The sequence below is a fragment of the Rutidosis leptorrhynchoides genome, chromosome 1 (assembly GCF_046630445.1).
Source record: "Rutidosis leptorrhynchoides isolate AG116_Rl617_1_P2 chromosome 1, CSIRO_AGI_Rlap_v1, whole genome shotgun sequence".
NCBI classification, from domain to species: domain Eukaryota; kingdom Viridiplantae; phylum Streptophyta; class Magnoliopsida; order Asterales; family Asteraceae; genus Rutidosis; species Rutidosis leptorrhynchoides.
In genome coordinates this window covers 13,126,341-13,146,916 of record NC_092333.1, presented here as the reverse complement: position 1 = coordinate 13,146,916, position 20,576 = coordinate 13,126,341, and the positions used below count along the sequence as shown (strand labels likewise).

The window sequence follows — 20,576 nt, the reverse complement described above, 5'->3', positions numbered from 1 at the left end:
AAATTTGCCGAGCAGTTTATAATTATGACCGATGCACTATTATGGACAAAAACCAGATAGGTTTCAAATACATCCAGGATAAAGGACAATTAACCCAGGACAATAGATTAAAATCAAAACGTCAAACATCATGGTTACGGAAGTTTAAATAAGCATAATATATTTTATTTCATTTTTCCTCGTACTTTTATTTATTGTCATTTTAATTATTGTTATTTATTTTATATTGTTATTTAAATATCGTCATTTACTATACGCTTCGCTTAAAATATAAATCGACAAACCGGTCATTAAACGGTAAACCCCCTTTTATATATTATTATATATAATTATATATATTTTGTACAAATATAGTTGTTTAAAAATATAGTGTGCAATAAGCCCGCTCCCTGTGGAACGAACCGAACTTACTAAAAACTATACTACTCTACGATTAGGTACACTGCCTATAGTGTTGTAGCAAGGTTTAGGTATATCCCATTTGTAAATAAATAATTAAAACTTGTGTAATTTGTAACGTATTTCGTAGTAAAATATAGTACTATCACGTACCCCCACGCTACCACATCAGCATGACTTATTGTAATATAATCACGTTGATCAAGTGTCATTATATTATACTAACTCATGCATCAGTTCCCAACATTACTTCAATAACATTCATATTTTAAGCTCGAAAGTTTACAGAATATAGAAACTAACAGTTTCTATATGATGTAACACTGATAGCACGAAGAGATTAATGATTTCTGATAAGAATAGTTATGAAAATATCTTCAGAAATATGGAAGATATTTATAATGAAAGATACGATGATATCTTGGAATTTATAATATCGAAGGATGGTGAGGAAAATTTGTCCGCAAGAGTTTGGAGTCAGAAGCAAGGTATTCGCTAAAGATTTCATCAGAAACAGAATCATCAGGATTCTTAATGTACAAGTTTAGTCCTTGTGATTTGTTCAGAGACACCTTCGTAGTTTGCTCAATCAGTTTTTCAGTTTCAAACTTTTTCTGAGCTTTGCCAACATACAATTCTTTATCATCAACTTTTTGCTGTTGAGGTCGTTTACAATTTTTGTTGCTTCATTCAACTTTTCAAAGTTCAGAGTATTGATTCGTAGACTGTGTGCTTTTCAGAATTTCAGAATGAAATATCATAATTCTAAGAGATAAATGTTATATGTATACATTTAACTGTTGATGTAGAAACGCTGCGAGATTAAAGATGCTGATTGATGCTTCCCGGTATTTGATAGGGCAATCATCGTCACATATACTGATGAGTACATGATAGGGTTTTAATGAACGGATATAATAGTTCTTCGGAGAGACTTAAGCTAATAAGTAATGAAGTTGCTGGCAAGTTTACTGCTAATGTGGTGGGATATAAACGATTCCCCGGTAACAATGATGACAGGCAAACTTATATATCGAGGTTATAATAAGGCTAATTCAAATGGAAGTCGAAGTTGATTTGCTGAAGCTGTGACAAACTTGGCTAATTTGAAAAAGAGTTGCAATGTTATTTTTGGTAATAACAATGCCAAAGGAGCTGGCACAGACACGTGTTAAACATTTACACAGGTTCCGAGTGTTTTCAAGTGCATAACTATATGCATCAATCTCTTTTTACGTAGATGAAGTGCGGTTGGTTCATTCTCTCGATTGAGGTGTTTTCAAGAATCATGAAAGGTTTGAATGTAGATTGTAATCGTCAAGATACAAATGAGGTTTAAGATGAGATCAAGTGGCAAACTTGAAGAAATGTTTAGTTTCATATGTTATAATCAATATTTTAATTCATTTTAATTGTCCAATGTTATTAGTCCACAGTCGATAGTCCACAGTCGATAGTCCAATAATTCATATATAGTTTAATATATAATATTTGAATTAATTAATACGTGTCGTGACCCGTGTACATGTCTCAGACTCGATCACAAATCAAAGTATATATATTATTGTAGAATCAACCTCAACCCTGTATAGCGAACTCGATCATTACAGCATATAGAGTGTCTATGGTTATTCCAAATAATATATATAGATGCGTCGATATGATATGTCAAAACCTTGTATACGTGTCCCGATATGTAAAGTGCGTAAAAATAAATAACAGAAATCAAATGACGATAAATAAAATTGCGAGAATGTAAATTGCGATAATTAAATTGCGATAAATAAAATGTAATCAGTTAGCTAGGAGCAATTAGCTAGGAACAGTTAGCGTGGATTCTTAACAAAATTTCTCATAGTTAATTTGTTTGTTTCTAACAAATTTTATTTTTGTCAAATGTTTTCTTCATTATGCCACTTGTTGGATTCTGATAAATCAAAATCCAAATATGAAATTGGATGAAAAGGGTTATTCTGCGGTGAACGGATACGTATATCGGTGGTTGTAAATAGGATAGTAAATGACTGTTGAATTAGATTCGAAGAATGTACAGTGTAACTTATTAATGTGAAATCTAAATATTCCTCGGGTATTACCTACCCGTTAAAATATTTTCATCATTAACAGTTTGTACAAAAGAATTTTTAATTACAATTTTTACGAAAACATATATTTTCATATATATAATTTCTTCAGATGTAATCATGGATTTAATGAGTTAACATAATATTAAACTCATTTAGTTTTCGGTTGGAACTAGAATAAATAATCTCTAAAACTTTAGAGATTACATATTCGTCATGTCGAACGAAGATAAATGAGGTAGAACGATACGTAGAACGAAGATCATACTCGAAGTACAGATGGTGATATTGAGGCATGGATTGTTGATGGTACTGGTGCTGTTATTGATGGTACTGTTAGTGCCGGTGATGTTGCTGAAGCTGGTAGATTTTGCACCATATTCTCCAAATTGATTACTCGAGCGCGAAGTTCGCTAACTTCTTCAATTATTCCGGGATGATTATCGATCGGAACGAGCGGATGAATAAGGTTTAGAATTGTGGATAGAATATAATCGTGTCGAACTACTCTGAAAATGAGGCTGAAAATGGTGTTTCGGATAGATTCGCCGGTAGGTGCTTCAGGTTCTTCGCCAAGAGGGCAATTTGGTTGGTGGAAGGGATCACCTTCTTCGCGTCTTCATAGATTAAGTCAACTACGAACCCATCAGATGAATTGGGGATGGCTGATTGGTTGATTCATTCTGGTGACACTGCTTCCGGAGCTTAGGTGAACATCCATGTCGGAATAGCTGTCGGAATTCGAGGGACTTGAACTAGTTGTGAGTTCCATCAGGTACGGTTAGATAAAGGGTTTTTGATATGAAATAGTTTTCGCATATCGGATGATATTCTAATTACATAGAATACCTGTCTATAGTACAAAAGATCCCGTAAATTACGGAGGGAATTAAGGAAACGTGTCAGATAAAGTCTACAGTAACAGGTATGCTAAGATATGGATTAGCAGATACGCTAAGTTATGAATTTGTCTATACACTATTCATGCAATCAATGCAGTAAGATGTGTCTAGATTAAGAATGATAAGCAGGTAATTTCCTAAGGAGGATAAGCAGATGATTTCCGACTAGAAATGATAAGCAAAACTTTTGACATGCAGACACGGTCGAAGTCCAGACTCACTAATGCATCTAAACAACTATCAGTTAGACACACTAATGCAAGACCTGGTTCGCTAAGACCACCGCTCTGATACCAACTTTCATATAGTTGGGGACACCACACGTCCCACCCAGTGCCTTCCCAGCTAACCGCCTGGTGACCACTGAGTGTACCTCAGACACTGATTTTACGGCCATGCCTCTCGGCAAAGCCAACCATATTCGGACCGCGAGTGGTAAGTGAAATGTCCCGTTCTTATTGATTAAAAACGTTCCATATTAATTGATTTCGTTGCGAGGTTTTGACCTCTATATGAGACGTTTTTCAAAGACTGCATTCATTTTAAAACAAACCATAACCTTTATTTCATCAATAAAGGTTTAAAAAGCTTTACGTAGATTATCAAATAATGATAATCTAAAATATCCTGTTTACACACGACCATTACATAATGGTTTACAATACAAATATGTTACAACAAAATAAGTTTCTTGAATGCAGTTTTTACACAATATCATACAAGCATGGCCCAATAGAAAATGATATAAATTTCGAAGTACTAAAGCATCCGGTACTTTGGATGAGGTTTGTTAGTCCCAATAGATCTATCTTTAGGATTCGCGTCAATTAAGGTGTCTGTTCCCTAATTCTTAGATTACCAGACTTAATAAAAAGGGGCATATTCGATTTCGATAATTCAACCATAGAATGTAGTTTCACGTACTTGTGTCTATTTTGTAAATCATTTATAAAACCTGCATGTATTCTCATCCCAAAAATATTAGATTTTAAAAGTGGGACTATAACTCACTTTCACAGATTTTTACTTCGTCGGGAAGTAAGACTTGGCCACTGGTTGATTCACGAACCTATAACAATATATACATATATATCAAAGTATGTTCAAAATATATTTGCAACACTTTTAATATATTTTGATGTTTTAAGTTTATTAAGTCAGCTGTCCTCGTTAGTAACCTACAACTAGTTGTCCACAGTTAGATGTACAGAAATAAATCGATAAATATTATCTTGAATCAATCCACGACCCAGTGTATACGTATCTCAGTATTGATCACAACTCAAACTATATATATTTTGGAATCAACCTCAACCCTGTATAGCTAACTCCAACATTCACATATAGAGTGTCTATGGTTGTTCCGAAATATATATAGATGTGTCGACATGATAGGTCGAAACATTGTATACGTGTCTATGGTATCTCAAGATTACATAATATACAATACAAGTTGATTAAGTTATGGTTGGAATAGATTTGTTACCAATTTTCACGTAGCTAAAATGAGAAAAATTATCCAATCTTGTTTTACTCATAACTTCTTCATTTTAAATCCGTTTTGAGTGAATCAAATTGCTATGGTTTCATATTGAACTCTATTTTATGAATCTAAATAGAAAAATTATAGATTTATAGTCGGAAAAATAAGTTACAAGTCGTTTTTGTAAAGGTAGTCATTTCAGTCGAAAGAACGACGTCTAGATGACCATTTTAGAAAACATACTTCCACTTTGAGTTTAACCATAATTTTTGGATATAGTTTCATGTTCATAATAAAAATCATTTTCTCAGAATAACAACTTTTAAATCAAAGTTTATCATAGTTTTTAATTAACTAACCCAAAACAGCCCGCGGTGTTACTACGACGGCGTAAATCCGGTTTTACGGTGTTTTTCGTGTTTCCAGGTTTTAAATCATTAAGTTAGCATATCATATAGATATAGAACATGTGTTTAGTTGATTTTAAAAGTCAAGTTAGAAGGATTAACTTTTGTTTGCGAACAAGTTTAGAATTAACTAAACTATGTTCTAGTGATTACAAGTTTAAACCTTCGAATAAGATAGCTTTATATGTATGAATCGAATGATGTTATGAACATCATTACTACCTTAAGTTCCTTGGATAAACCTACTGGAAAAGAGAAAAATGGATCTAGCTTCAATGGATCCTTGGATGGCTCGAAGTTCTTGAAGCAGAATCATGACACGAAAACAAGTTCAAGTAAGATCATCACTTGAAATAAGATTGTTATAGTTATAGAAATTGAACCAAAGTTTGAATATGATTATTACCTTGTATTAGAATGATAACCTACTGTAAGAAACAAAGATTTCTTGAGGTTGGATGATCACCTTACAAGATTGGAAGTGAGCTAGCAAACTTGAAAGTATTCTTGATTTTATGAAACTAGAACTTTTGGAATTTATGAAGAACACTTAGAACTTGAAGATAGAACTTGAGAGAGATCAATTAGATGAATAAAATTGAAAAATGAAAGTGTTTGTAGGTGTTTTTGGTCGTTGGTGTATGGATTAGATATAAAGGATATGTAATTTTGTTTTCATGTAAATAAGTCATGAATGATTACTCATATTTTTGTAATTTTATGAGATATTTCATGCTAGTTGCCAAATGATGGTTCCCACATGTGTTAGGTGACTCACATGGGCTGCTAAGAGCTGATCATTGGAGTGTATATACCAATAGTACATACATCTAAAAGCTGTGTATTGTACGAGTACGAATACGGGTGCATACGAGTAGAATTGTTGATGAAACTGAACGAGGATGTAATTGTAAGCATTTTTGTTAAGTAGAAGTATTTTGATAAGTGTATTGAAGTCTTTCAAAAGTGTATAAATACATATTAAAACACTACATGTATATACATTTTAACTGAGTCGTTAAGTCATCGTTAGTCGTTACATGTAAGTGTTGTTTTGAAACCTTTAGGTTAGCGATCTTGTTAAATGTTGTTAACCCAATGTTTATAATATCAAATGAGATTTTAAATTATTATATTATCATGATATTATCATGTATGAATATCTCTTAATATGATATATATACATTAAATGTCTTTACAACGATAATCATTACATATATGTCTCGTTTAAAAATCATTAAGTTAGTAGTCTTGTTTTTACATATGTAGTTCATTGTTAATATACTTAATGATATATTTACTTATCATAGTATCATGTTAACTATATATATATCCATATATATGTCATCATATAGTTTTTACAAGTTTTAACGTTCGTGAATCACCGGTCAACTTGGGTGGTCAATTGTCTATATGAAACATATTTCAATTAATCAAGTCTTAACAAGTTTGATTGCTTAACATGTTGGAAACATTTAATCATGTAAATATCAATCTCAATTAATATATATAAACATGGAAAAGTTCGGGTCACTACAGTAAGAGCCAATGCTTCGTCACAGGTAACACCGTGAGAACCCCTCTACGATTAAGCCGACGACACAGCTTAAACCAGCTCTGATACCACCTGTAGTTATGAATAGTACTATTTAATTTTTTATTTTTTACAAACCAACCCCCTAACTTTCATTAAAATACAAATCGAACCCCCTACTTTATACCTATAATATAAATTATTATTTATCCCATCACTAACACCACAAACACCCACCACGCTTTACCGACTTCTACACTGCGCTCAAACAGTAGGACCCACATAGGCCACTACTGTGCTACATTTTTTTTTTGTCTCCAACGATAAAAGAAACAATTTTCTTAAAAGGAACAACCCTTCAATAACTAGGATTCAATAATTTTACTAAACTCAATAAAATACATAAAAAATCGAACTCCCGGCGCGAAACGAGGATTCAATAACTAGTATTAACTAATAGAAAAAAGTTATGAATAGTACCAGGAGCATTTTCGACTTTTCACCTTTTTTTTTAATTTTAACTAAATTTCATTTTACCAACAAAGGCCCCCACATTTTTTTGAAAAATTCAAATCGACCCCCTAAACAGGGGGGTAAAGTGTCAAATAACCATTTTTATAAAAAATCTTAAATAAACTCCACTCAAATATTCAACGGGTTATATCTTCTCGCTCGCAACGAGTTAAATTTTTCCGACACCATCGTTAAACTCGAAATAATTTTAGGAACACAATGTCACTAGCTATACGCAAAACGGACGCTTTTTAAAAAGGCTAAATATTTGGGGTACTTTTCATACACATTGATTTTGCGTTAAATTTTTAAAAGTCGACAATTCCATAGCGAAACGCGGAGATGCACATATATTGTTAATTTAAAATAACATTTAAATCTCTCACGGGTTATACCTTTTAGTTCGACTCGAGTTGCGTTTCAACGACATCATCGTTAGCCACAAAATAATTTTACTAAACTCAATAAAATACATTAAAAATCGAACTCCCGGCGCGAAGCGAGGATTCAATAACTAGTTGAAACTAATCCTCAAGAGAACGTAATGTATATATAGACTACAAATCATAAACGGGCTGATGGCCCAAGACTAAATAACGTGAGATATATAAAATTATAGTTAAGTTCTCATCATATGATATGATTATGCATTATTTTTTAGAACCGCAAACACGTACACCTAATTACAAATAGTCCGTACTCGAACTCATAATTTTAAAGTAGATGAGTTACGTCAATTTATGCTAGGCCAAATGATCTTTGGTATGATTATGCATTATCTATAGTTTCTATTATATTGCTAAAATGATGATGTCATTAGGCTAATTCTTTTGTTAAGAAAAAATAAAAAAAAGAAAAAAATCTAAGCATGGTGGGTGATGTCATTAATCTAAATAATTTTGAAATAAAATTAAATCTTATTAATTAATTATAATTATTAAATCTTTTTAATAATTATTTTAATTATTAAAATTAAATAATTTTAATTAATTATTTAAAAGTTATGAATAGTACCAGGGGCATTTTCGATTTTTCACCTTTTTTTTTAATTTTAACTAAATTTCATTTTACCAACAAAGGCCCCCACATTTTTTTGAAAAATTCAAATCGACCTCCCAAACAGGGGGTAAAGTGTAAAATAACCATTTTCATAAAAAATCTTAAATAAACTCCACCCAAATATTCAACGGGTCATATCTTCTTTCTCGCAATGAGTTAAATTTTTCCGACACCATCGTTAAACCCGAAATAATTTTAGGAACACAATGTCACTAGCTATACGCAAAACGGACGCTTTTTAAAAAGGCTAAATATTTGGGGTATTTTTCATACACGTTGATTTTGCGTTAAATTTTTAAAAGTCGACAATTCTATAGCGAAACGCGGAGATGCACATTTATTGTTAATTTAAAATAACATTTAAATCTCTCACGGATTATACCTTTTAGTTCGACTCGAGTTGCGTTTCAACGACATAATCGTTAGCCATAAAATAATTTTACTAAACTCAATAAAATACATTAAAAATCGAACCCCCGGCGCGAAGCGAGGGTTCAATAACTAGTTGAAACTAATCCTCAAGAGAACGTAATGTATATATAGACTACAAATCATAAACGGGCTGATGGCCCAAGACTAAATAACGTGAGATATATAAAATTATAGTTAAGTTCTCATCATATGATATGATTATGCATTATTTTTGAGAACCGCAAACACGTACACCTAATTACAAATAGTCCGTACTCGAACTCACAATTTCAAAGTAGTTGAGTTACCTCAATTTATGCTAGGCCAAATGATCTTTGGTATGATTATGCATTATCTATAGTTTCTATTATATTGCTAAAATGATGATGTCATTATTAGGCTAATTCTTTTGTTAATAAAAAATCAAGAAAAAAAAAAATCTAAGCATGGTGGGTGATGTCATTAATCTAAATAATTTTGAAATAAAATTAAATCTTATTAATTAATTATAATTATTAAATCTTTTTAATAATTATTTTAATTATTAAAATTAAATAATTTTAATTAATTATTTTGAATTAAGTACGAGAAGGTATAAAATTTAGGCAGAAGAAAAATCAATTCTACATTTATTTTTGATTTACACTTTTAAGATAAAATGACAACCAATATTATCTCTTATGATTGGATGTGGATGGTAAATATGCATTTTAGGTGTTTGATGAAATGTTCAGCTGACGAGTTTCTTAGTCGGACTATGTGGTTCCACGGGTCATAAAGTTAAATAATTTTAGCATTTACGTTCACTTAATATCTATCATTAAACTGTTTCGTTTAAAAAAATCGTGGTTCCACATGTCATTTCACTAGTTTACATATGAATAACTTTTAACAACATTCATTCTACTTAATAGCATGATCTCACACAAATATAAGTGAAAAAAGAATGTATGAGCTAACTTTTTTGTGCTACAGGTTCTTAAATCGTGCAGCTCTAATAAAGGTAAGAGATAACAATTTAACTAGCGGGATTAAAAAGCCGTGGAACATATGCACATTGCAACAAGTAGAGGACTTGAAAACTCTAATTAGAATCTCCCCACTATGGTCAACTGGTATTCTACTATGCACTCCAATAGCTATCCAAATAAGCTTAATAGTCCTTCAAGCTTTAGCCATGGACCGCCACCTTGGGGCCAACTTTCAAATCCCAGCCGGGAGTATGATTGTGTTTGTAATGATCACAACCTCCATTACTCTAGCTATCATTGACCGCTTCTTAATTCCCATGTGGCAAAAGGTATTTGGACGATCCCTTACCCCTCTACAACGAATAGGCCTTGGTCACGTGCTAACCATATCTAGCATGGGTGTCTCTGCACTGGTTGAATCCAAACGGCATAATGCAGCTCAAAGCCATAAGCTTACTGGCAATTCGGTTGCACCCATTTCTGTACTCTGGCTTGTGCCTCAATTGGTTCTAGTGGGTGCAGCAGAGGCGTTTCATTTTCCAGGTCAAGTGTCACTGTACTATCAGGAATTTCCAAAATCACTTAAGAGCACTGCAGCAGCAATGGTGGCCTTGTTTATTGGGATCGCGTTTTATTTGGGTGCAGCAATGGTTGATTTGATGAGGAAAACTACAGAGTGGTTGCCAAATGGGATAAACGACGGGAGAATGGATAATGTGTATTGGGCGTTGACCGTTATTGGTATAGTCAACTTCGGGTACTATCTGGTTTGTGCTTGGTTGTATAAGTACCAAAATTTCGAAAAGGCTGAGCATAGTGAATCTAATTCTAGCTAAATGAACCTACGTATGTACTACTAGTTTTGTAGCTAAATGAACCTACGTCTAAAGTAGCTACTGCTAGTTTTTCACAAGTTTGAATAAATCAATAGTTCAAATATTTAGCTAATCTTAACACTCTTGTTTTAACTTTAATGATTCATGAAGCATTCGTCTGTAGATATACAGCAATAAGTTTTGTAGTTTAATCGATCAAAGCCATTTGTGTCTATTTTTACTTGCTCAAAAACGAATTGAATAGAATTCAGTAGGTGCTCCTATATATGTTCTTAAAAGCTTGAAACTAATTTACGAATTAAATAGTACTGTCGTAACCTTTAAACTTCGGTTTACATTCGTTTAATATTTTAGCCCGATCTGCATGTAGTCTCACAATAAAAACTGATACTCCGTATCTTTTTTCCAACCTACACAAAATAAAAACTGATACTCCGTATAGAAATATTTTGTATCTTAACTAATATAGGTGAATAATTTCAAATTATAATGCAAATATTCTAACTTTCTAACCTAACTTATCTATAAAAAGAAAGCTAAAATTAATAGCAACAACAACAACAACAAAACCTAATATCACATAAGTGGTGTATGGGAGAAGTAAAATGTAGACAATCATTTCTCTATCCGAGAATAAAGACAAGTCATTTCTCCAAACAGAGTGAAAAATACTCTCAAAAGTAAAGAAAGTCATCTCTCTATTCGACGGATAGAGAGATTGCTTCCGGGTGGAGAAATGTAGACGATCCTTCCCCTATCCAATAATTAAGTAAACCTATTTAATCTCAATCGCTAAATGCTTATTAAAAAAATTGCCAGTGATTTTGGTAAAATATTTTAATCATTGATTTGAATTTCAACCATTAAATTTAAATTTTAATCATGATAACGCAAATAAGTTTTACTTTCTTATCAAACTAAATTATTATTTATTAAATTAATAATGAAATAGTATTAACCAGGATACAAAGCCCGCGCTTCGCTGCGGGGTAGTTTTAGTCGGTTAAAAAAATGTTAACGGGTCGGTTAACGTTACAGTTGATTGAACGGTAAAAAACGATTAGCGGTCGGACTATTAAATGTTCAAAAATTAAATGAGTAAAAAGTAATGGTAAAAAGTAATGGTAAAAAGAAAGTAATAAAAATTAGGTTTAAAAGTTTTCTTTTATAAAATAAAAGTATACCAAAATACCCAGTGTTGTAAAAAACCCGATTAGTCGCCGATTAATCTCCGATTAATCATTTTTAAGAGCAATCCGTTCCGATTTCTAAAAATCCGTTTAATTAAACAATGAACGTCAATTGATGGGTCAAAATCGAATTTGGTAACCAAAATCGGTCAAAGTAAAAAATGATTAACATTTTAAGATGAATTTTAACTAGAACTTTATAGTTTTAAAGCAAAATGAACAATTAAAGACAATTATGTTAAAGTTTATTTTTATATTTATGATTTTTTTTTCGATATTTACACATATAATTTTTAAAATTTAATATTTAAATGTATACAGTACAATCCGATTAATCCTCGATTAATTCCCGAATTGCCGATTAACCTTTCCAAAGTCCCGACCGATTAATCTCCGAATAGCGAATTTTGCAACCTTGAAAATACCTCCAAAGCTGGGGTATTTTCAATAATGTCACCATGAACAGTAAATGAGATTTAATATATTAGTTAATTTTGAAAACTCACAAGATATAAGTAATCGCAAATTTTTACAACGAAAAAAGGTAAAAATAAAAACAATATCTTACGATAAAGGTAAAAGTAAATATAATACTACGTATAAGAAATCAGGCCGGATAAAGAAAAAAAGTGAGGCGCCCGCTTTTATATGGGAGTCAGTAAATGCTATATCAGATAGTGTCTTAAAATTAATATGGTTGAAATTCAAATCAATGAATAAAATTCACTAAATGTCGAAGGACAAGGGTTTGTCAGCAAAAAAGAAAATTGAACGAGAGTGTGAATGTTGTTTCAGGTTCTGATGTTTCCCAATCGAAGGGATTGGAATCGAAGAGTTTGTTGGAAAATTTGACATGTGTAGCTACGGGTAAAGGTGAGAGTTATTGTCGAGAGGGGATATCGAGTAGAGTTCGTGGGCCCGGAGTGAAGAGATTTGGTACTAAAGGTAAGTCAAAGGATGTGGTAAAAAAGAAGATAGCATCGGGTAAGTCGTCGAGTTTACGGAACAACGTTGAAGATGATGATGAAGAAGGGATTGCGATTCAAAATGCTTTTAGAAACGCTCCGGTGGGAGAGTCTTGTAAGTCGTCTTTGGTGGGTTCGCTTTCGGTTCGTGTGTTTAAAAATTGTGGTTTTTTTGATGAGTATAGATTGCATGGTTTGGGGTCCCTACATTCGGATACTACCGTTGGAGTTGGGATCGGAAAGGGTTCGTCTTTTTCTTTCAAAGTGGGTACGAGCAATGGTGTCACCAACAACAACTTAGGCGATGAGGGTTCTTTGCCTTCTCCCACGGGTATGAAGGAGGATGACTTGGTCGGTTATCGGACGTGTCCCTTGTTGTTCCGTGTGTATCTTCTTTTCGGGCGTGTCCCTTGTTGTTCCGTGTGTATCTTCTTTTCGGTAGTTTGTTACATTGTGTTTTATTGTATGTTTGTTTCTTGGTGCGTGGGAGGCTCGGGCTTAGTTTTCTTTCTTTGGATAGTTTGGTAGGCTTAGTTTTATGTTTTCGAGCATCCTCGTGTTTTTGTTTGACGTAGCTCCTCGAAGTTCTTTTTCTCTTTTCGAGAAAAAGCTTTCGTATAAGGTTTTCGTTTTTCGCCAAAAAAGAAAAAAAAGTAATAATAATAATAATAATAATAATAATAATAATAATTATTATTATTATTATTATTATTATTATTATTATTATTATTATTGTTATTATTATAATAATAAACTTAAAAGTTTTAAAACTTACAAAAAATTAGTGGGAAGCCTAGAGACAATCTGGACCCCCACACCTCTAGCAATAGCAAAACCTATCCTAGTAAAAATATGAGCAGCAGCCCCGGCACCAATATCTTGCGCCATCGAACTCTTCTGAACCCGCTTTAGCAAAGAAACAGCCTCCTTCTCTAATTCCCCAAGGGAAGAAAATGAGAAAGGAATGAAACCATAACCAATCGCCAGACAACTAGATTCGTACTTGACCCGCTTTCGACGAGCCGCATCAATCACAGCACGTCCAGGGACAAAGTCAGAAAGCCCAGACTGTGTCAAAGGAGAAGACCCTGTCAAGTCAACACAAACATCGCGACCACAATCCCAGGAATAAAGTAACACATCTGCAGGTCTGAGGGCCCTGTCGTTCCCTCCAGACAACCCAATGTCAACCTCCTTTCTCGCTGAAATCCCAGAGCGATAACAAACATCAACAAGGGAATCCCGGACAATATTATGTCGATGCTTAATACCCACCATACCAGCACAAGACACCGCGTGATCCCCGAAAATATCCCCAGTAAAAACCCTTGAACAGGCAGAGCATGCCGTCGAGATAGAGAACAATGGAACACCTAACCGGTAGCACAACACACATCGGTAAGTCTTTGCGTTCATCGTCTGACCCAATCCCAAAATAGGGACGACCCTTAGCCAAGCAGAGGTGTGATCACTCTGCTGTGATTTCCATAAGGCCGATTGTCGGGGGGATAACGAAAAAGTGGATTCTGCAGAAGCGGTAACCTTTGTGAAATAAACATCTGCCAATTTCTTCATGAGTATTGGGGCAGCGACCTCACTCGGATTACCTAAAATATCAAACCCAACTGTTTTATTAAACAGGCCCAATGCATCTTCAAAAGCACGACCAAGACCAACAATACTCGCATGACGTAGGAGCTTGGTCTGCAATCCAGCAGACTGTAATCGAGAAGCCAGAAAAGCATAATGACGAACATCTCCCACAAAATAAACACCAAGCCCTCCAAATGCAAATGGCAAGGTGGCAAGCCGCCACTGCCAATCACCAAACCCAGGCCCTGAAGTAGTAACAATACGCTCCAAGGAAGATCGAAGGGCTCCATCGAAAGCGCGTTGAGCCGCCTCAAATATACTAGGAGGACAAGTACGCAAGGAAAAGTAGAGTTTAGAAACTCCCGTACATGCCCTAAGCAACAACAACTCACACTGAGGATCATCAATCTTAGCAACCTTATCCATAAGCGCAATGGACTTGGTCACCCTTTGCATCACCAGTTCACTACTAAAACCAGGATCGGAACTTGCGGGGGCCCCAAGCAACTTAACACCATTTAAAGGCCGAGCAATATTAGGAGGAAAGACACCTACTTGCCTGCTGCGAGGGTCCTCCGTAGGCCAGAAAATTTCTGTTTTTTCAACGTTGAGATGCAGCCCAAAACGAGGCCCATCCTCCATAATCAAATGCAAAACTTTCCCCACCACCAAAGTGTCCCCAATAATAGTACCATCATCCAAATACCACGCCTGAAGACAAACCTCAAAATTATCTCTGATTTTAGAAACCAAGGGTTGTAGGACCAAAGCAAAAAGCAGCGGACCAAGGGGATCACCCTGTTGCACCCCCTGAGAAGACCATAATGTGTGGTTCCCATAATACAATCTGGCAGGATTAGAGTAGCAAAATTCAACCCACCGAGAAATGCTCGGACAAAGGCGGCGAACTTCACGTAACATGACCGTACGATCAACCAGATTGAAGGCATTTTGAAAATCAACTAATAACATAGAGAGGCCAACATCAGAGCCACGATCCTCAATCAGCCGATTCACAGCATGAAGAATAGCCTCACCACCTGAAGAAACACCAACACCAAACTGAAGACCATCGAAGTAACTTCCCAAAGACTGGCCAACCATAGCAGCGCCAACCTTCGAAACAAGACGTCGCCAAACAGTACCCACAGCTATAGGACGAAGACCACCGCCGGGCTTGACAAGCGGTGTGAGGGGAGCACTAGCAATATACTCTCCTATTATTATTATTATTATTATTATTATTATTATTATTAATTTAATAAAACATAAATAAATAAATAAATAAATAAAAACATACGGAGTAAATAAGTAGATAGTACAGTATATCTTACAGTTAACGTTTTTGCTTCAGGCTAGTAGTATATATACAACGTTGATCCATATTGTGAATCCAGAAAAAGAGTCGTCATCGTCATCCTGTTTGATGCGACTCCGATAACACCATAAATTGTTCTCTATCCCTAATTCCATTGCAACAGCAACAACAATGAGCACCATTATAAACCCCCCTATCCACCTTACAACAACAACAACAACAACAACATCTATTTATTTCAATCAAAACCACTTTTCACCTTCCAAATCAATCAATTTCACCCCTTTCACCATTACTGCCTCCGCGTCATCATCCTCCTCCTCATCCTCATCATCCATTCAACGTGGCCACACCGACGGAAAAAACACTTCTCTTCCAAGTAACAACCCTAACATTCTTTTTTAATTGGTTACCTGTTTTAACGGCATTTGGAGTTTATTTGTTTATTTATTTATTCATTCATTATTATAGTTTGTTTGTTTGTTTGTGTAATTGTAACGTTGTTAGGGCCTTTGACATCTACTGATTTAACTGGATTGCCCTCTGAAGGTTCCAGAATTCGTGTTGCTTATCAGGTTACTTAATGATTTTATTATCTGTATGATAGGTTTCACAAAAACTAAAATGAATTAGGGTTTAATTTTATTGATTAACAAACGAGTCCAGCTTTAATTTAGCAATTTTGGCTTTTATTAAAAGCCAGCTTAAACATCGAGCTCGAAATTTATATTCAGCCTGGCTCACCTTTAATACTGCTAGACTTTTCGACATTATTTTGAACCTTGTATAAAAACTCCATATCTAGCTCAGCAACTTGACATTATAGGGTGTAACTGACGAGTGTTTCTAATTCATGCAACTGCACTTTGGAGTGCAGGCGGTCGTTACACATGTTCATATAGGATCATATGAAATCATAGACCGCACGAGGAGTAAAGTGCAGTTGACAGCAGACAGCATTTACTTCTATAGATTTTATTCCGGTTATAGCATTACTCAGATAGTCAGACATGTTTATTCTGTGTCATAATGGCAGGGAGTTCCAGGGGCTTATAGTGAATCTGCTGCAGAGAAGGCTTACCCTAATTGTGAAGCAGTTCCTTGCGAACAATTCGAGACTGCTTTTGAGGTACTATTTATCACAAACATGATTTCATACTATCAATTCTTAAGAATTATTTGTTCTAAAGACACAACTCAGCTAGAAGAGCAACTGGATGGTAGGTTGTTTAACTCATTACAGAATCATGTTTTGTAAAGATAATTTTCATTAACTATAAATTTAGTAATTTACACTTATTTGTAAAGTAGACTAACTTAGATACTGCTGTGTGAAACTTGACATATTGAAAAACAGAAAGTGTCATTGTTGTAGAATCATTTACTTAGAAGCGTCATTGGTACCTATTGGTTCTGGATTAGTAGCTTGGTTATATAAAAATCATGTTGGTTCAAGCTGAGTTTTCACTGCTGCCTGTTTGCTTTATTTACATTTGTAAAGGGATTATACTCATTTGGTCATACCTAACAAGTGATACTTTTGCTTCATAAACTAAGCTAAGTGCTTAAGTAATCTATTGTGATTTGAAGTATGGGTTTATTATTATTTTTGCTTACCCCCCCTCTATGTCTCTTGACTTTATAAATGAAAACTTGTAGCATAGGTTAATATACATCTTTCCAGTGTTCATAAATGGGGTCCTGAGTTAGTTGGATACTTTACATTTGTTGGATTATTGGGATTAGAGATACATGAGTAATGTAGTCTTGGAACCATCCAAAGTATTTTGACAGGACTGGACTTGTTTATTATTTTTTTTTCTCTTCAATTAGAAATATCTTTTGGTAATAATAGTACCGAATTTTCATTTTGGCTTCTGCTGAACAGCTTTTTTGTAGACCACTTTTGTGTTCAGTATTGTTGAAACATATCATATGATCAAAGTAAATCAAAACCACTTCCCTAACAATTACTACACGGGCCTTTAGTATTTTAGTTTCCCAAAAATAAAATGTAGAATTTTTGCTGAAGAAAGTGTCTTTTAACAAAAATGAAAGCATTAGAGTTCCTCCATCGTTGACATACATTGGAAAACTGCAAGTAAGTTGTCGCTGTAAGTTAATTATGCAATCATATGCTCTTAAAAAACATTTAATGTGCGTGGAAAGTGGAAATGAAGACTAATATATGCTTTTATCATTACAATAATTTATGTGTGTTTTACACCTTTGTAATTGTATTTGTTTCCATGCTCTAGACGTTTTACTTGAACTCTGTTATTTTAGAAAATTCCGTCTTCATATCAACATGGTAATCTGAAAAGTACAAAAATTCATGTGTCATAAGTAATCATGGTTTAATTGGTAATTTATGTGTGGCCATTTCACTGACCTGTTGCAATCTATACAGTCTTAAGAGTAGATTAAGCATTAAATTAAAGTGTTCCTAAAACGAACATGATTGGGGTGCATGAGGACATGATGACAGAAAACCTTTGTTTGTTTTACTGTAGGCTGTTGAGCGGTGGTTAGTCGATCGAGCAGTTTTACCTATTGAAAATTCCTTAGGGGGTAGCATTCACAGGAATTACGATTTGTTACTTCGACATAGATTGCATATTGTTGGTGAAGTGAAACTTTCAATCCGGCACTGTTTGCTTGCTAACCATGGTGTTCAAGTTGAAGATCTCAAAAGGGTTCTTAGCCATCCACAGGTATCTTAATTTTTATTGTATTTATCTATTATTTAATAATTTATTTTTGCATTTTTTTAAATTGTACTTCAATGATTGTACAGGCTCTTGCTCAGTGCGAGAACACATTAACAAGATTGGGAATAGTAAGAGAAGCTGTTGATGATACTGCTGGTGCTGCAAAGGTTGTCACAATCTCCTTCGTTTTTTTATGCTGCTAGCAAAAAAGTTTACATAACACAAAAGTTATAACTGTTTCTGACTTTCATTCACTCAACAAATGGAACAAATTTCAGTACCACTAGAATTGTTAAGACTTTTATATGTACATAACTCATACATTTGAATTTTGATGATGCTTTAGTTGTCTATTACAGTAGTCACCAACTCACCATTTTACATTATAATAATTAAATGATTATTAATTTTATTTTTTGTGTCTTCTAACCTTTTAATGGCAGCATGTTGCTCTAAATGAACTCAGAGATACTGGAGCAGTTGCAAGTGCTGCTGCTGCTAAGATTTATGGTTTAAATTTGCTTGTTCAAGATATTCAGGTGACTCTCAAAGTTGTACGATATATATGTATGTATATGTATATGTATATATTTGTGAATTTTATTTGATTGTAAATCAAACTTGTTTGAGTTTTCTTTTCCAGGATTATTCTGATAATGTGACTCGGTTTTTAATGCTGGCAAGGGAACCTATAATACCCCGTACAGATAGACCATTTAAGGTTTGTATAGTGGGAGTACCTGAAAAATTTTGCTATTTTATTTTCTGCACTTATGCCCGTCTAACAAATGAAATTTACTTGTCAGACAAGTATTGTTTTTTCGCTTGACGAGGGTCCGGGGATGCTTTTTAAGGCACTTGCTGTGTTTGCTATGCGACAAATCAATCTTACGAAGGCAAGTTTCCTTCTTTTTTATCAATCACAAGTTACGTTTATTTCTCACAACGTATAGCTGATCATTCAGAATTGATTTTTATCTCAAAGTAGATTGAAAGCCGTCCTTTGCAAAGGCAAGCATTACCTGCACATACTGAAAGTACCAATGGCTTCCCTGGGTATGTAAAAGTACATCTTTATCTTTTTAACATTATTTTTCTTTCAGTTTTATCAAAGGTTGTATAATAAAAATACATCAGTGAGTAACGACCAGTTCAACCTATATGACTCCTTTTCTTTTAAGCTATTTCGGTTTAATATTTTGTGTTTGATCAATTAAAGATAAAGAGAACCTGAACTGACACATTCATAAGTAAATGGGCCAAAATTAACACCTCTTTTATTAATATTTAATGTGTTTCACTTGCCGGTGCTGATATTTGTTTTAATCACATGCAAAATTCATCTATAGGTCATTCCCTTACCTTTTCTATGTTGACTTCCAAGCATCTATGGCAGACCAAAGGGCGCAGAATGCTCTTTCGCATCTTAAGGTTCATTTTGTGTAAATTTAAGTGTTGATTTCAATTGGTAACATCACTGAGTGATTGATTATAATATGTTGCAAAACATTGGCAGGAATTTGCTACTTTTTTAAGCGTGCTAGGAAGCTACCCTGAGGATGTCACCATATGATATGTCCATAAATTGTGCAAGGTAAAGAGTTTACAACCCAACTATAAGTCAATGGTCAATTTTTTTTTTTTTTTTTTTTTTTTTTAACTCTACTGCTCATAAAGGGTAAATCGGGTTGGGAACATGCCATAAATGGCCTAATAAGGACTAGTAAGATGAAGCTACTGAAATTTTATTTCATTTGTTAGCTTATTTGTATCTTAGGAACTCATGTAGGTTTTTCTTTCTTATGTCCTGTTTCTAGGCCTACCCTAAAGACTCACATTCATTATGACAGAGATGATGCCAGAAGATGGAAATGTGACTAACATTCATTCATTACTAGTATGAAAGTCGTCATATTATCAAGAAACGTGTGGAACTATAAGCAATCGAGAACTATTTGAAACTTTTATAGATCAAATAAGACCTTAAAATTCAAGGTTTTTTTTTACCAGTATAGAGAGGTTGCTTTTGTTGATTTCATTTCATTTGAAAGGATTATTAGTTTGTGTACTTTTTGAGTATGCCCAATTGCACCTGTGAGAAAACTGCATAGAAAGGTACGGAGTAGTTTAGTTAGTTGTTGGGAATCATGTACAAGTACACTAGTAGAACTTGCAATTGAAGGTTATTTGGTGTTGTTCA

At 34.1% G+C, this 20,576-nt stretch overlaps 2 protein-coding genes across 3 annotated transcripts in view; both read left to right on the top strand.

Moving 5' to 3' along the window:
* LOC139856800 (protein NRT1/ PTR FAMILY 2.7-like) overlaps positions 1-10,667 on the top strand; it is a 51,258-nt gene extending 40,591 nt beyond the window's left edge. Inside the window, 1 exon segment of the mRNA XM_071845508.1 lies at positions 9,768-10,667. Coding sequence (XP_071701609.1) covers positions 9,768-10,599 — 832 coding nt within the window. The 3' untranslated portion in view covers positions 10,600-10,667.
* Positions 10,668-15,666: 4,999 nt separating this feature from the next.
* Positions 15,667-20,576, top strand: LOC139856777 (arogenate dehydratase 2-like). Of its 2 annotated transcripts, none has more exons than XM_071845498.1 (12): positions 15,667-16,044; positions 16,173-16,240; positions 16,702-16,794; positions 18,179-18,379; positions 18,463-18,543; positions 18,820-18,915; positions 19,020-19,097; positions 19,183-19,272; positions 19,365-19,432; positions 19,726-19,807; positions 19,893-19,970; positions 20,227-20,576. In XM_071845498.1, exons 1-11 carry the CDS (start codon positions 15,837-15,839, stop codon positions 19,947-19,949), a joined length of 1,122 nt encoding a protein of 373 aa, XP_071701599.1. In that variant the 5' UTR covers positions 15,667-15,836; the 3' UTR covers positions 19,950-19,970; positions 20,227-20,576. The 2 variants fall into 2 exon arrangements, with proteins under 2 accessions (XP_071701599.1, XP_071701598.1); XM_071845497.1 differs by having other exon boundaries at positions 20,194-20,576.

What these genes read in the sequence shown, in the direction of transcription:
- LOC139856777 (XM_071845498.1), top strand. Translation starts at nt 15,837, where the DNA reads ATGAGCACCATTATAAACCCCCCTATCCACCTTACAACAACAACAACA. An exon ending in GGGTTCTTAGCCATCCACAG is followed by an intron (nt 18,380 to 18,462) that starts GTATCTTAATTT and finishes ATGATTGTACAG; the next exon opens with GCTCTTGCTCAGTGCGAGAA. An exon ending in ATGCTCTTTCGCATCTTAAG is followed by an intron (nt 19,808 to 19,892) that starts GTTCATTTTGTG and finishes AAACATTGGCAG; the next exon opens with GAATTTGCTACTTTTTTAAG.